This window comes from Ictidomys tridecemlineatus, chromosome 11 (assembly GCF_052094955.1).
Source record: "Ictidomys tridecemlineatus isolate mIctTri1 chromosome 11, mIctTri1.hap1, whole genome shotgun sequence".
Taxonomy (NCBI): Eukaryota; Metazoa; Chordata; class Mammalia; order Rodentia; family Sciuridae; genus Ictidomys; species Ictidomys tridecemlineatus.
The window spans coordinates 113755416-113772073 of NC_135487.1; the positions used below are offsets into that span (position 1 = coordinate 113755416).

General features: G+C 40.0%; 1 protein-coding gene and 2 pseudogenes across 1 annotated transcript in view; 1 reads left to right on the top strand and 2 right to left on the bottom strand.

Annotated features, from left to right (window-relative positions):
- Nucleotides 1–7447: 7447 nt before the first annotated feature.
- Nucleotides 7448–8370, bottom strand: LOC120883638 (vomeronasal type-1 receptor 90-like; annotated as a pseudogene).
- A 967-nt stretch (nt 8371–9337) lies between these two features.
- On the bottom strand, nt 9338–12715 carry LOC101971479 (DNA (cytosine-5)-methyltransferase 3B pseudogene; annotated as a pseudogene).
- Nucleotides 12716–15590: 2875 nt separating this feature from the next.
- Nucleotides 15591–16658, top strand: part of LOC144368659 (vomeronasal type-1 receptor 48-like) — a 34307-nt gene continuing 33239 nt past the window's right edge. The window contains exon 1 of the mRNA XM_078027818.1: nt 15591–15747. Coding sequence (XP_077883944.1) covers nt 15591–15747 — 157 coding nt within the window. The remainder of the gene's footprint in view (nt 15748–16658) is intronic.

Consider the following 16658-nt stretch of genomic DNA (forward strand, 5'->3'; position numbering starts at 1 on the left):
TAACACATTGGGGGTGAAAGGATAAAGAGAGATTGGTAAATGTATCTACTATATTTTCTTCTAGGAGTGTTGTAGATTCAGGTGCCACATTTCAATCTTTAATCTTTTCTGAATTTGTTGCTTAGAATGATGTTAGATAAAATTTTAATTTCTTCTGTATGTGAATATAACTTTTCCCCAGCACTTTCTGTTGAGTAGACTAAAGGAAGTGTAAAAGGCTTAACTTTCCCATTATACATTCTTGGCATCTTGTGAAAGAGTGGTTGTGTACGTATGAGCACATTTCTGCATTTTTCCTTCTATTTCATTAGTCTGAACGTTTATTCTTATTCCAGAATCACAATGTTTTATTTACTATATGCATTGAATACATGTTGCAGCCAGGAAGTATAATGCCTTCTGCTTTGTTCTATAAAAGCCTTCATGGACTGATCACTTTTTAGAAGACCCAGCTCCTAATAATATTATATTGGCAATACCTTAAATATGGAGAGGACACATTCAAATACTAGTTGGGTGATTTTAGCTTTATATAGATATTAGGATTGTTTTTCTATTTCTGTAAATTATTCTACTGGAATTTTGATGGGAATTTTATTGAATCTGTAGACTGCTGTGAGTAGTGTGGATATTTTAACCTATTGTTTCTATCAATCCATAAACATGGGATGTTTTCCCAATTATTTGTAACTGCTTAAATTTCTCTAAACATAATATAATATAGTTTTCAGTGTTAAAGTCTTCCACTTCCTTTGTTAAGTTTATTTCTATGCATTTGATTATTTTTTATGCTTAATTTTTTTTTCACATTTGAAACATTTAGTATTTGGATTTGAACACTGGGATGCTTTACCACTGAGCAACATCTGGAGTCTCTTTCTTAATTTATATTTTTATTATGGAAAGTACATATGACATATGAACAATATTTTTAAAAAAATATTTATTTTTTAGCTTTAGGCAGACACAATATCTTTATTTTAGTTTTATGTGGTGCTGAGGATTTAACCAAGTGCCTCACACATGCCAGATGAGTGTGCTACTCACTTGAGCCACATCCCCAGCCCATACATATGAGTAATACTTTTAACATTTAGTGCATTCATTTTATTATGGAATTGCAACCATCAGCCATTCCCAGTGCCTTTTATTCTTTCAAACTCTAACTCTATCTAATAAAACAAATTCACCATTGTCTTACTTTCTGAGTCCTTGAAACCTGCCAGTCTATCTTCTAACACTACAAATGAGAAGAATCTAACTCTACCTTATCAAAGTAGATTATGACAATATTTTTTCTTTTGCAACACATTTTACTTGATACAGGGTCTTGAAGTTTCTTCTGTAGTGAATGGTGTGCCACAATTTTTTATTTGCTATTGAAAGCCAAAAAATTCCAGGCCAGATTTTGATTCTAGATTCACTTACTTATGTGTATTGTGTTATTTTTAACATTGGCTATTGTAAATAATGCTACTATAAGCATAGGTATACAAATCATATTTTCAATTTTTTTCTGCTATACACAGAGAAGTACAGTTAATGGATCATATGTTAATTTATGGTGATAAATGTTACCATATTTTATTAGGCAAAATACGGATCACTGAGACTATTAACTTATAAAAGTATTGTACACTTTTATGTATATACCAGAATGGGTAACCCAAGCTATGAATTTGAGAACAACCTCTCAGGTATCCCTTGCTGAAATCAAGCAGAAATGTAGCAATTTTGTGTCATCTTATAGGTAAATGGCTAAATTATCTATTACATATTTTCCATCTATGTGTATCAAATTAAATCAGTTTATCTTATAAAACTTTAAAACCATGTATTAATTTCTTTAACCTAGAATGCACATACAATTTTTCATAATTATAAAACTGTTCAAAGTCTCATTAACACAACCAGTCCATCACTCAAAGTTAAACACTTAGTATACTCCTCTATAATGATTTTAAAGAGTTCATAAGTTGTTTCTCAGTAGTAATTACCAATAAAGGACTGATTGGGGCATAGCCACATAGCCACAATGACCTGGATACCATGACCTATTGGGTCATTGTTTTGTAGAATTCTTGAGGAGGAGACGATGCAGTCCAAACAGTACATGAACACAAAGAAACCCATGAGCAGCAGAATGGTCTGGGTGGCTCTTTGTTCAGGGGATGCAGCTGAAGACAGGTTGTTAAACTGAAGGTGCTGGTACTGCCTTTTATGCCTGCACAAGAGGGTCACCATGTATCCACATGAGAAGACCATGAGCCCTATAAATGACATGTCACTGAATATGCCCAATGCAAAAATAAATAAATAAATAAATGCCTGAGCAAGCAACTCATGAGTAAAATTGTGCAGGATTCAGTAATAAAGATAAGACCATGCATGTTTACTGTGGAGTTGTCAACAGTAGAGATTGAGTAGTGAGCACTCAAGGACATGTAGAAAACCCACAGGAAAACCAGGGAACATAGGCTCTGATGTGGGGACTTATTTGGGAAATTTGCAAAGCAGGAACTTCTGGGGCTGAGAGTAATGGCTTGGAGGAGACTCAGCAATTGGCCGCAGATGCATGGGTTTATGTTTGGGTTGTGTCCCATTTCCATTGGTGTATGTGTGTGTCCTTCTGCAAGTACCATATTGTTTTGATTACTATAACTTTATAGTAAGTTTGGAGATCAGGAAGTATGATTTCTCTAACTTTCTTTCAAAAACATTTTATTTGTGGTATTTGTGGCCCTTTGCCATTTGGTTTGAATTTGATGATCAGCTTTGTCATTTCTTCAAAAAAAAAGTGCAATTGGGATTTTGATAGAGATAACATTGGATATGTAGAACAGCAGAGGTAAAAGAGGGAATACCTCTCCTGTTCTGGATATGAGAGCAAACAGTTTTAATATTTACCTTTTTAGAATAATGTTAGCTGTGGTTTTTTCATAAACTTGCTTTATGTTTTTGAGAAGGTTCACTTCTTTACCTAGTTTTTGTAATTCTTAAGAAAAACTTAACAAGTCTTTAATTTTGTCAAATGCCTTTTTCATATCAACTGAAATTATCATTGAGATTTTTCTTTTATGTGTTAATATGATGTATTACATTTACTGATTTTTTTATGTTGTACCACCCTTGCATTCATAAGACAAATTTTTTTGGCACATTTTTATCCCTCAAAGTTGATAGTTTACATTAGTCTTGGTTTTGAATATTCTATGGGTTTTGACAAATATATAATAATGTTATCAATGTCTTTGGTATCAGAAAAATATAGACTGATGGAATAAATCAGAAAATATGCCCTACTCTTTTAAGTTTTGGAAAAGATTGATAAGCATTTGTATTAATTTTTCAAAAGTTTAATAGGCTTCACCAGTAAACCCACAAAATAATGGTCTGTCTTGGGAACTTTTTGTAAATTTATTTGATCTCTTCAATTCTTACATATTCAAATTTTTCATATTTTTTTATATTTTAAAAATTAATGGGGATTAAATCCAGAGGTACTTCATCACTGAGCTACATCCACATGAAATTGAACAAGAAACATCAAAGAGATAACCTATCATTCTCTATCTTCTCCCTCCTGAGAGGCTCAAATTACAAATGTACACTCCATTTTATGACTCATTTATTTTCGTATCTTCTAAAAGTCAGCCTTGACCTTTATCTCAGACACAAAGCTCCTGGGAATACAAAAACTCTCTAGTTAGACAACCACAATGTTTTACAAAGGTCCACTATGCCTGAAGCTGTCCATGTAACAGTAACTTTAAACAATAGTCTTTCTTTAGAGCTACATAAAACTCCTGACATAGCACATTGCAAGTATAGTATCTATCTGAGGAATAGGCTGCATGGTGTTGCTAACTCTTTAACCTGCCTAATGACACAGGAAGAATAATGTACTACAGATGCCAATGCCCTAATTAAATTTATTGATATAAACAAAGATGGCAGACTGGACAAGGATCAATTCTGCCATTCTGCCTCTGCGCCTTGATTTATCTCCTTTTGATTTTTTCCCAGTTAACTAATTGGTTGCATGCAATATTTCTCAGTCTTCCCTCATTGATTACCCTTTTTATTTCTGTAAACCTGGTGGTGATGTCTTAATTTTTATTTCTGATTTCAATTGATTTGCATCTCTCTTTTTGTTCCAGTGTGTTTAGGTAAAATTTCATCAAGTTTTCTTCTATTTTGCTGACATTTTCTTAAAGGAAAGAGAACTCAGTCCTTACTGGTTCTATCACAGGAATCAGAAATATTTTCTGGTTTGTGTTCTTCCATGGTATGGAAACTTAACTGGATTCTGGATTTCTCATGAAAGAATCTTAGTCTATAAATTATAATGTCATTATATTTGTGGGGTGTGGACCTACACTTTTTCTTCTTCCTACTGACACCATTCACTAGTTCTGTTTTGTAACAGGAACCAAGACCTGGGCACTATGTGTCACTACTCTGGACCACCTTTACAAGAACTGGGTGCCATGTCTGTATATATACTCATTGTAATATTTACACACTTGCATCTTTGTTTCTGGATTTATTCACATGTATCATTATCAAGCTAAATAAGTTCATGTTGATGTCTCTGATCATGATGCAGTGCAGCAGGTCTCAGTCTAGACTTAAGAGTACACAGCCCTGTGTCCACTAACCACCATATACATATTTGTTTTATTCTAAGAGCTGTTCATGAATTCTTAATCAATGCTTCTGTAACAAGCTTGCTTATCTTTTAGGGCACAGTGTTGGTGTACATGACCTCAGATGTTATCTATGGTCTTATAGTTTCCAGCTCAAACAGCACTTGTCAGAGTTCCTCAGTTCACCTCTATTTTAAAGCTTTTCTTTTTATTTTCCCACACTAGAGTTCAGGGTTTTGTAAAATGAATTCCATTATTTTGAAAAATGGCAGGCATCCATTTATGTGTTATTCCAGCGTAGTGCAAAAAGATCCTTCACCTTGAAAGTGGCCTCAGTATTTTGTTGTTGTCGCTGGTTGTTCTTATTGTCTCTGTTTTTTTTTTTTTTTTAACAGAGTCTTGGCTGTGATGCCCAGCCTGGTCTCACTATTGTGGGATTATGCAGTCCTGCCTCAGCCTCCTGAGAAGCTGGCTGCAGGCACAGGATGCCAGGCCACATTCACTTTTTATTAAAGGGCTACACTTTTGTCCAACCCTGAAAATCAGTAGCCGCAAGTCTATTCTATATTGTCTCCTTCTCAGGAGGGTCATATAAATGGCATAAAAGAAGTACCCTTTGCATCCTGGCTTATTTTACTCAGTAAACTGCATTTAAGTTTCATTTTTATTGTTGAGCTGATCAATAGGCTACTCTTTTCTGTTGAATAAATATTTCTTGGAAAATACATTTGCTTCTCCACTAATTTGCAAAAGAATGTCTGTATTCTTTCTAATTTATGGTGTTAGTTAATAGAGCTGCTGTCAATAGTTACATATATAGTAGTGGTCTGCCTCAGGCTTGAATAGAGCTCTTGGTGATCTGCCACTAAGCCTTTTTTTAAATGGACATGTTTTCTTTTCCTCATCTCCCTTTCCCCCTCCTTATTTTGGGGGGCTAGGAAAAAAGTTTACTTTTCCCCTCCCAGACCCAAACAGCCTTGAGCACATACCCACCACAGGAACCAAGTCACTCAGCCTTCAGGCATGGCACCTGAAAATCTAAGGAATGGCTGTCTCCCAAATTACCAAGGGGATTGCAGTTCTCCTACAGGGAATATCTGGCAGGCAGTGTTTGAATAGCTTCTACAAAAACAAACAAACAACAATAACAACAACAAATTTGTTCTACCAGGTACTGTGGCTCATGCCTATAATCCCAGAGTTTTGGAGACTGAGGCATGAGTATGTTGAGTTCAAATCCAGACTCAGAAAAAGCAAGGTGTTGTGCATTTCAGTGAGACTTTGTCTCTAAATAAAAATACAAAATTGGTTTGGGATGGGGCTCAGTGGTGAGAGCCCCTGAGTGCAATCACCAGCATAAAAAACAACAAAGCAAAATAAAACAAGACAAAATAAAATAACAAAAACAAAAACTTGTTCCCTGTAATGAGCGGAATTACAGCCTCTGGAACTGGAGTACACTGTACATTTTTTTTTTTTTTTTTTTTTTTTTTTTTTACAAAGGCAATATACCTGCTTTTCCTTTTCCTCAAAACCATGTCCTCTTAATTCAATTGTCATTAGGGACAAAGACCAAGTCATCAGCAACATACACCATTTCTGTGGGCATAAGTTTAGAAGTAATGTGGGTAAAATCTGTAAGTGTGATTGCTGGATCAGATAGTAACTTTATTAAGGATAAAAAATGCTTTTCCCCTAGAAGATGCATTAAAACTGTTAGAAAATTATACAAATCATATTCTGGCATCTTTATAATCATGAAATATAAAATTATTTATATTTCAGTGAGTTTTTTATAGCTGTAGTAAACTTACCAAAAACTCTTTTTAAAGATATATATTTATACATTTTGATGTGGGACATTATGGTAATTCAGTACATGTACATAAGTTGTAATAATCAAATCATAGTAATAAATGTTTTCACCTCTTCAGCTGTTAATTGTCTTTACATATTGTGAATTTTATTTTGAAACAGACTTAAGGTTATTTTAACGAACTCTACTGCACAGTAGAAGTACTCAAACTGATTCCTCTATTCTGTTCTTGGTGTCTTTCACTGAAATCTTTCCATCTGTCCCTTCCCTGCTGTCAAATAAGAAATCCTCAATGACACCTTTCCTCAGGTCCTGGTAATTGCGAATCTATTTTCTGTCTGTATGTGTTTCTAAGCTCAGTTCTACCTTCTACATTAAAGGTTTGTGAATTATGGTCTCAAGCAATTTTTGATGTTCTTGTTCAGGGTGAATAATATCCCATAATATGCTAAGGCCATGTTTTGCTTATACTTTCCTATGCTTTTGGACACTGAGTTGCTTCCATCATGGGTTATTGATAATAATGCTATTATGAGAACTGGTTTATATATGATATCTTAAATCCCTACATTCCATTCTTTTTAGCAGATCAGTAAAAGAACAATTGGTGGTTCCGGTGGTAATTCATGGCAGTAAATATTGACATATTTAGTTGGGAAAAATACAGCTCATTTAAAGCACTTACTAAAACATAATAAATACTGTCCATATGTTTATAGTGGCTAACGCACATCTTCCTCATAAGAATCTTTTGCTGACACCAGGCAGATATGTGGGACACTTGTGTTATCTCAAAGAGGTAAAGCATTGAAATTTCTGTGAAACATTTGTTATTTACATGTCTAAGAGATTTAACAAAAAATGCATATCTCCATATTCACATAATCCAGAGAGCATCTATTGTATGACAGGATTTATTATTTAGAAGCCAGTGTATTGGCACATTAGGAGAACTTATGTATCATCAGTACTTAAATTTTTGCTATCTTAACCAAAATGATTTTAAGAAGTTAAAAATTCATTTTTCAGTGCAGATTAACAGCAAAAGACAGGCTGTGGCATAGCCATTGGCCACCATCATCTGGACATTAAAGCAACCATGGTCATCTTTCCCATATAGATCCTGAGGAGGAGAAGTTGCTGTCCAAACAGTACATGAGCACAAAGAAACTCATGAGTAACAGGATGGTCCAGGTGGCCCTCTGTACAGGGGATGCTTTTGGAGAAAGGCTGGTGCTTTGAAGGTGCTGGAAGTGCCTCTGGTGTCTACACAAGAGAGCCACCATGTACACACTTGAGAGGGCCATGGGTCCTATAAGAAAGACATCCTGGAATACACCTAATACAGAAAATAAATGCCTGAGGAAGTAACTCATGGGTAAAATTGTTCAGGATTGAGTAATAAACACATGGCCATGTGAGGTCACATTGGGAATGGCAGTAGAAGACAATGAGAAATGAGCACTCAAGGACATGTAGAAGGCCCACAGGAAAACAAGGACACACAGGGTCTGCTGTGGGGATTTATGTTTGAACTTGGCCAAGCAGGAGCTTCTGGGGCTGAGGGTGATGGCCTGGAGGACGCTCAGCAGGCAGGTGGCACAAATGGAGAAGGCCCTCAGAAACCTGTAAAAGTAGATAACTGATTGATACTTGATGTCATCCCCCAAATCCTGATACAAAGACACTTGTAGCTATGTACCCTAAAATTATCATCATCCCTATGTGGATTAGGGCTAAGAGACCTATGATCAGGTAAGTGGGCTTGAGCCTGAGCTGGAGGAGGAATGTGGAGATGTAGAAGAGAAGGAGGATGGAGTTGGCCAAGATCTCAAATTGTTTTTCAGAGTAAAACACATTTCTTATGGTTAAAAAAAAATTGTATAATTGGTTGGTCTTTTTCATCTTTTGGGCAATGAATCACAGAGTATATATCTTCAGAGGCAATGAAGAAAAAGTATTTATTTAAATAATATCACCAGGAGCCCCGGTAGCCATAGGGGCATGCTGCACTCCAGGAAAGGCCGAGGAGTGGTGCACCATTAGGACTCCAGCTGCTCCATTAGGACTCCAGGCCCGCTCAGGCCAGGGGGATGGCCAGCCTCTCTTGTCTTTTCTGTCCAGGGGGCATTCGCCGCAGGCGAATTCTTTTAATATTTATTTGGAATCTGCTATTTGTACTTAGATATGAGACCTAGCATTATAATCCAAGATGTGTGTAGAGTGTGTTGTCAAATCAGGGCAATCTCCATCTTCACAATTTGTTATCATTTTTATGTTGGAAACCTGCAAACTCTTCTCTGGTTATTTATTTTTTTTAGAGAAATACTGATTTTAATTAAATAGACTAAAAATTAGCAAAAACAGTTGAAAACAAGGCACGGTTTTTCCCCATTCTTGTTATGTGGCTCCAGTTACCAAAAAAAAAAAAAAAAAAAAATGCAAATGTTAAACATAAAAATAGAAGTCTTGAGAGTATTTTTAAAAAAGTGTATAAAAAGCTTCAACATTGTCAAGGTTGTTCCTGATTCTAAAAATAGCACCAGATAAGAGGAGTAAAAGGTGTTTAAAACCACTACAACAGCATTTCTGAAATGCAGCTTGTCCGACCTCTCGGATTTTAAAATCTCTGGAGGAAGGATGCAGCTTTTATTGCAGCTTTCCCCTGCCATCTCTTAGATGAGGGGCAAGTGTGAGGAATGTGCTTCTTTCCCTGAATGTCCAGAAAGGATGAGGAATGTGAGCATCCAGGTTCTCATCTGGGGACCTGTGCCTGTAGGTGCACGGATGGGGGGGGGTCTTACCTAGCTCAGCCCCCTCCTTCATGCCCCGCACACAGGAAAGAGGGAGATGACTATAATATATGGCAGCTTATATATAATTCCAGCCCATCCCTTCCTGAGTGCTCCAGAGGCTTCTATTGCAGATTCCAGGAGGGATTTAGTTAAGGGGGGCTCTTGCCCTTGGGTTTATTTGGGGGGGGAATTGTCCTGAATGAGATGATGATGATGATGTCATCCCTGCTGAATCACCATCATGGTGAGAAATACTCTAATGGCTAATGGCCTTGGACTGAGACAAAGGGAATTTGGTATCACAAGAGGTATCACTTCCTCTTCTGGTAGCCCTAGGGGAAAAAAAAAAAATTCATGCTGGGCCTTTAAAATGTCCCTCACCATCTACAACTACACACAGAGCTATAGACACTTTTTAAAAGTCTTGCAATAACAGTCTTGGGTGATTTGGATTTCTAACCTGAGTATATGAGGGCTGTGGGTCTGTGGTTTTGGTATCTTAGCCATTGTTTCTCTGAGTGGTAAATCCAAGAGGGAGGAAAAAAGCCATTTTACTATCTACTTCAAGTTTTAAAGTTTTAGAAGAAAAAATGAGCACCGTGTTTGGCTGCTCAGAGCAGCCAGGTTGGAATTGTGCACAAGGGGGTGGCACCTTGGCCGCCCCTTGCAGGAGAGGATCAGGTGGCTCTGCTCCCAGTGAGCAGGAGGATTAAGGTATGAGGGGAGACCCAACAGCTCAGCTGGGGGCAGACTTGGAATGCCTTTAGGGATCAGGGTGCCTTCTGATTCCTGGCTCTGTCCCAGGAACCCTGGTGCCCCAGCAGGCCTAGGTAGAACTACTCACATGCAAAATAGTCCTTGGGGGGGCGGGGAAGAGATGTCGAATGACGGGCACACTCCAGGACCGCCCAAGCAGCTTCTGGCGGGCACCGTGGCCCATGTTGGACATATCCATGTAGTGCACAGGAAAACCGAAGATCCTTTCGAGCTCAGTGCACCACAAAACATCTTCTTTGCCATTCATGACAACAGGGAAAAGTTGGTTTTCCCCCTGTTTGATGGAGTTGGACTTGGTGGTTATTGTCTGCACTTTCTTTAACTTTGCAGTCCTACTGAATTCCAAGCAGTCCTGCAGCTGGAGCTTATCATTCTTTGATGCTATCACAGGCCTGTTCATCCCAGGTAGGTTTCCCCAGAAGTATGGAGCCCTGTGAGCAGCAGAAATTTTGATAGCATCAATCATCACTGGGTTGCACTCCAGGAACCATGACATGTCCCTCTTGTCGTCGACCTTCATGGCTACAACATTCTCAAACATCCAGAAGAACGGCTGGTCATCCCCTTCTTTGGGGCGTGAGTAATTGAGCAGGTGGTAGAATTCGAAGAAGAGTCGGCCAGTGCCCTCATACAGGCCTTTCCGGGCAGGATTCACATTTGATAGGTCATTGCATGGGCTTCCACCGATCACCAAATCAAATGGACCCCACTCTTCAATATTTTTCTTTGTGATGTTCCTAACGTCATTCATATATTTGATGTTGCCCTCGTGCTTCACGGTTCCAACAGCGATGGATTCTTCGCACACTTCCGAGGCAACATACTTTTCCACTTTAATGCCCAAGTCTTTGAGGACCAAGTAACCTGTGGCAATCCCATCGAATAGTGACAGGACTCAAATGGGCCGCCTTTTGGCTGCGGGAATCGCAGAGTACAACTTGGGGGCCTTGTATTTGAGCCCCATGTCGCTGGTGAAGAAGGTCTGCAGGCGGACATTCCAGTCCTTCTGGCCCCGCAGGACTCCGTGGCAGCGCTGGGGGAGACACATGTAGCAGCTCCAGGGCTCCTGCAGCTTGGCATCCTCCGCTGTGCCCTTGCCCACCAGCACCTCCAGACACTCCACACAGAAGCATCGGCAACAGCTTGCATTGCTGCAGAGAAGCAGCTCATGGCCCCCACAGCACACGGTACAGTAGGACTGGTAACCATCATCGTCGTACATGTAGAAGAGCTCAAAGAAGCGATCCTGGCATGTCTGGCAAAGCCCACCCTCAAAGAGTAGGTGGAAGGACACTGGGTTTTTCCTACCACAGGACAAACAGCTATCTTCCAGATTGTTCTTGTTGTTGGTAACATCAGAAACCATTTGTTCTCGGCTCTGATCTTCCTCTCCCCGGTCCTTGCCATTGTTATAGCAGTTTGTCTTGAGGCACTTGTTTGGGGGACAGTGGTCAGAGGCGGCTGAATCATCAACTGTGAGTCTTCGACTCTTGTTCTCGTGTTTCCTTGATTCTAAGTTCCTACTGCCTGCACAACGCACCTTCGATTTATTAACCACTGGTTGGTTGTTGTTAGGTTTGAGGCCCTCGATCCCAGTGGGCTTGAAGCCCCCGTGGGCCCACTCCAACATGGGCTTCAGCTGGTCCTCCAAAGAGTCTCCAGGGCTGCTGGGGAAGGTCTTGCCAGCTCGTACCCTGGCTTTCTCCAGGGCCTGGTACATGGCCTTCCTGTATGACACCAGTTTAGTGAAGGTGGCCTGGTTAAAATGCTGACTGAACAGCCCCAAGGCCACCAGTTTGTCTGCAGAGACCTCAGAGAACTTGCCATCACCAAACCACTGGACCCATCGCATGCCGGACATGGCCTGGCGCTTGGAGGTAACCTTCCAAGAAACCACCATGGCAGGCCACCAGGAGAAGCCCTCGATCTTGCCCCATACCAGGTCCCCTATTCCAAACTCCTTCCCATCCTGGTACTCAGTGTTGTCGGAGTCTCTCCCCTCTGCGTCCACCTGGGAGGTCTCCGAGTTCTCCTGCTGGCTCTCAGCTAGGCTGGCACAGGGGGTACTGCTGCTCTGTGGTGTCACATCGTCCTCCGTGAGGTCGATGGTGAGGTAAGCAGTGGACGGGGATGGCCACGGCGTACCTGGCGAGACTGTTGACCGCCGCCTTAGGGACCTGGTAGCCGGGAACTCCACGGGAGACTCGTCCACGTGACTGCGGCCCTGGCGGCCTCGCGTGGGACGTGTGAAGGACTTGGAGGCACTGTTGTTGCTATTTCGGGTGCGGACTGCTGGGCTTGCAGAGCGGGTCCTGGTTTCCCGGAATAGTCTTGGCATCACAGGAGCCTCGGAGCTGTCCCCATCTTCTCCTTCACCATCTGCTTCCCCTGTCAGATCCTGAGTGTAGCTGATTAGGCTGGAGACCTCCCTCTTGGACAGGCGGGAGCTGGATCTGCGGTCTCTGATCTCGGGCGAGCGGATAGCCTCCAGGATGGGGGGCGAAGGGGCGTCCTTGAAGTCGGAGGACTGGTCACTACTGGCCCCGTTGATGAGAATGATGGAGTCCTCCCTCCCGCTGGCGCCCTCCTCTTCACTGAGGTGTCTGGTGTCCCCCTTCATCGTTTCCTGCCGCGGGGCTGGCTCGGGCGCGGCTCGGTGGTCGCTCCGCGGGTCCGGACCGGCGGGTGGGAGGCCGAGGGCGGTGGCGCAGGGCGCTGGGCTAGAGAATCTGGCGGCGCCCAGCTACGTTTACTTGGGCCACTTAACCCCCGCGGTGCCGGCGGCGCGGCCGCCCGCTCGCCTGCCTGCCAGGGGGCCGAGTGGCGTCGTCGGGGGTCGCCCGGGGCGTCCACGCGGGCGGAGGCGGCCCAGCTGGGGGCGGCTGCTGCGAGGGAGCGGCGCGGGCCGGGCAGGGCAGCGGCTGAGGGTATAGGCTCATCACTCTATTTGCTATAAAACTTAGCTCTGTTAAAAGTTTTTTTTTTTTTTTTTTTTTTTTTTTTTTTTTTTTTTGCAGTCCCTACCCACCATGTATCTAATTCCCTTTCTTATTATTGATAAAGACAGTTTTTGTGTTCTTGGCTTCTATGTGGTAAACTTTTTCAGCTTCAAGGCATGAGTGCCATCATGCACTGTTTGTGGAAAATGAAAACCCTATAACATCACTAGAAAAAGACAATTTTTCTACCAAATAATGATCAGGTAAAATAAAATTTTTTCCATTCACTCATTCAAGGTTTTGGAGTTGCCTCCCATGATAAGTCCAGAAAAAAGAAAGTTGTGAATCTAATATCTATATGTGTCTCAGCTTTCATGGGTCATATTGGATCACTAGAATAAAGCTGTCTTATTTTGTGACATCTAAGTGCCTATAAATGGCATTTGCCCATTCTTACAAATTTATTTTAAATAAGTCAAGTATCTATGGGCACTTTATAGTATAAGTTTAAATGGATCCATAATAATATGTGATATATAACTTCTAAAAATTGTTCTAGGCCAGGTACAGGAGTCTGAGACAGTAGGATCACCAGTTAAACCCAGTCTCAGTAATGTAGCATAGTTCTAAGCAAATTTGTGAGAACCTGCCTCAAAATAAAAAATAAAAATAAAAAATAGTTGGGTATGTTTCTCAGTTTTTAATTCTAGCCCTGGATTTAATCCCTTAAAAAAATACAAAAAAAAAATGTTTTTAAATTGTCTTTTTTCAAAAACAACAAAAAATGTATTATGAAACAAAACAAAAAAAAATGCATTCTATCACATCATTTCTGTAGCATAGAGGACCTGCTTTAATTCATTTCAGACATTTGATCCTTATAAAAACCAAGTAATATAACATTCATTGAATGAAATATTTTAATCACCGGTGTCTCAATACCTTTGGATGACATTAAGTTCAGTGTGATCAAATATCTGCAGTTATGCAAAGAAGAGTAATGAAAATCAGGAGTGTCCCATTCCATGTGTTTGCAATCATATTTAGAAATTCATGGGTTTGTTTGTTCATTTCCTTAAAATCAGTGGAAAATTGTTTTTTAAAAGTGAATTTCTGTACTAGAAACAGAAAAATCTTTGACTGTTTCCTGATGTATGCATTTAATATACAATTTTTAAAAATATTTTTGGTTTTTCATTTAGTTGGACACAATACCTTTATTTTATTTTTATGAGGTTGTGAGGATGAAATCCAGCACCCCGTATGTGCTAAGCAAGTGCTCTACCACTGAGCCTCTATCCCAGTCCCAACAATTTGATATATTGTTAAACATAACAATTTTTCTCCATGTAGTGCCTAGAAAAAAAACAAGAAAATACTTTTCCAATCATCCTATTATCTCCAGTTTTGAACCACAAAAAATCATATCAGTAAATGCTGCACATCCAGTATATATGATTAAAATTATGTAAACATATGTTACTAGAATTGTAAAGCAAGTTCTATACTATTATCCATGCTGATGTACAATGGTTGTTAGAAAGCATCAGAGTATCCCGGGGAATGGGAACAATTCATAAATGTGACCTAAGAGAAATCCCATGGCATGTCCCTTCCCAGCTGTGATCCATCACCCTCCAGCCTGGCACACCACATCCTAGGAGAACAGGGGACAGAGCCTGAGCTCTCTGCCATTAGTCAGGCAATCTGAGAAACAGTACTCAAATGAGGGTCTTAGAGGTGATGCCAAATTGGCCCTCTTGAGCTGCTCCCAAACTTGATATTCTGTGTTTAAGGATGTGTAAACCACAGTGAATCAAACATGAATTTCTGAAATAGGTCACATCTGAAGAATCCACATCTGGTAAGAGGAAGGAAAGGCTAAGTGAGTAAATGAGAAAAAAAGATCACACATGAAAAAAAAAAAAAAAAGAAATATCCAAAAATTTTAGAACTTTCATTTGTTAGAGCTCCTAGTAAAGACTGAGGACCCCTCAGGGTTAAAACTCTCTTTAATATTTGGATCAGGTAAGCAGTCATGTTAGACAGTATGCCAACCTGCAATCACCAAATCCTGGGTAGCTGTATGATGCATGCATCATCATGCATGTTCCCCCATACTAGTGAGAGCTGCTCAGGAAGTAGTGGCCATGAGCTGGAGGTCAGGACAGAAGGAGAGAGAATTACAGGAGGAGGACACCCTGCTGAAGACTGCACTGCAAGTTTGGGGTCTTAGGACCTTCATGGTGGGCAGATTTCAGGGTGAAGGTGTGAAGGGAGCACACATCTGTTCTGTCCTCTGCAGTGTGAGCATCATCTTGCTTCTCTCTTTGAAATGAGATGGCAGATAAATAATATTTACTCACCACTTATTTATATGTGTGCAGACTCAAATGCTTTGGACTGTCATCACAAACCTCAGCTTCACCACTGATGCCAAATCCTCCCATTCTCCCCTTCTATTCACTAAGTTTTTGGAAATTAGACAAAAGTACCTAGGAGGTGTGACCAGTCTGCTTTGAGCAAGTAGGTTTGGAGCTGAGGTCCATGTAGGCAGCACTATCTACCTTGTGGCACTACTTGTGCTGGAAATCTATGATGAGCACAAGGAGAGATGCCCGGCTCCTCAGAGAAGGCAAAACCATCATCGCCCAGCAGAAGTCAATCCTGTGGGCACATCTGCTGTGAGATACACAAACTCCAGCAATATAATGAGCAGAATCCTGAACAAGCCTTCAGCAATGAGTGGCAGCTATTTGTGAGAAATAGAGGTGAGAATTATCAGTTGTTTTTTTTGTAAATTGTCAGGGTTGTAGAGTACAGCTCAGGATTCAAACTTACAGCAATGATATTTACATTACCACTATTTTAAATTTCTCTTGAGAAAAGCCACTAGGACAGAAAGTGTTCTTTTAATGTCAAGAAACAGGAAGCCCTAGAGGTGCTTCTTCAAGGACCCCAAGCTGTCACTACTAGAAAACCCAAGCAGTCCTGCAGGAGAGTCCTTCTCCCTGATTGATGTAGGGATGAAAGATTCAAGTCCTGCTTTCCTGGTCAACAGGAACTGTTTTTCTGTCTCATCTTATTCTTTGTGTCTTAGTGACAAGAAAAAAGAAAGGTTCACATTTATTTATTCATGCTAAAGACACAAAAAACTATGTTTGGGGAAAAAAATCTAAATATTAGGTACTCTAACCAGGACAGAATGGGATTCAACTGAGCTAATATGTTCCTCTAAACAAAATCAGATTTAGACATTTCCAATATGATAGCAATTGAAAAGAAAGGTATTTTTTAGTAACTAAAAAAAAGGACTAATGAACACAAATATTCTTTCACCAAATATTGTGAATTATGTTCTTGGGTATTTTGGAGCCATGGATGGAAAACTACCAGCATGTTCATTTGAGTTTCTTAAAATGCTAAATTTACTTCCAAACCTTATCATCATGTTCCTATAATTTCATGTTTTTTTTCCTGTGAAATTAAATTGGATTCAAAGACTACATGAGAAATTACATATAAAAAGTTCATAGAAATATTAGATTCCCCTTTATGAAATGAGGTTTGGAACATAGAACCCCATTTTCTTCTAAAGATTTTTAAATGTATAGTTATTTTTATTATAGAATTTGCTTACATCAATAGTAGTTCTATTTGAATTATGAGGATGACAGTAGAA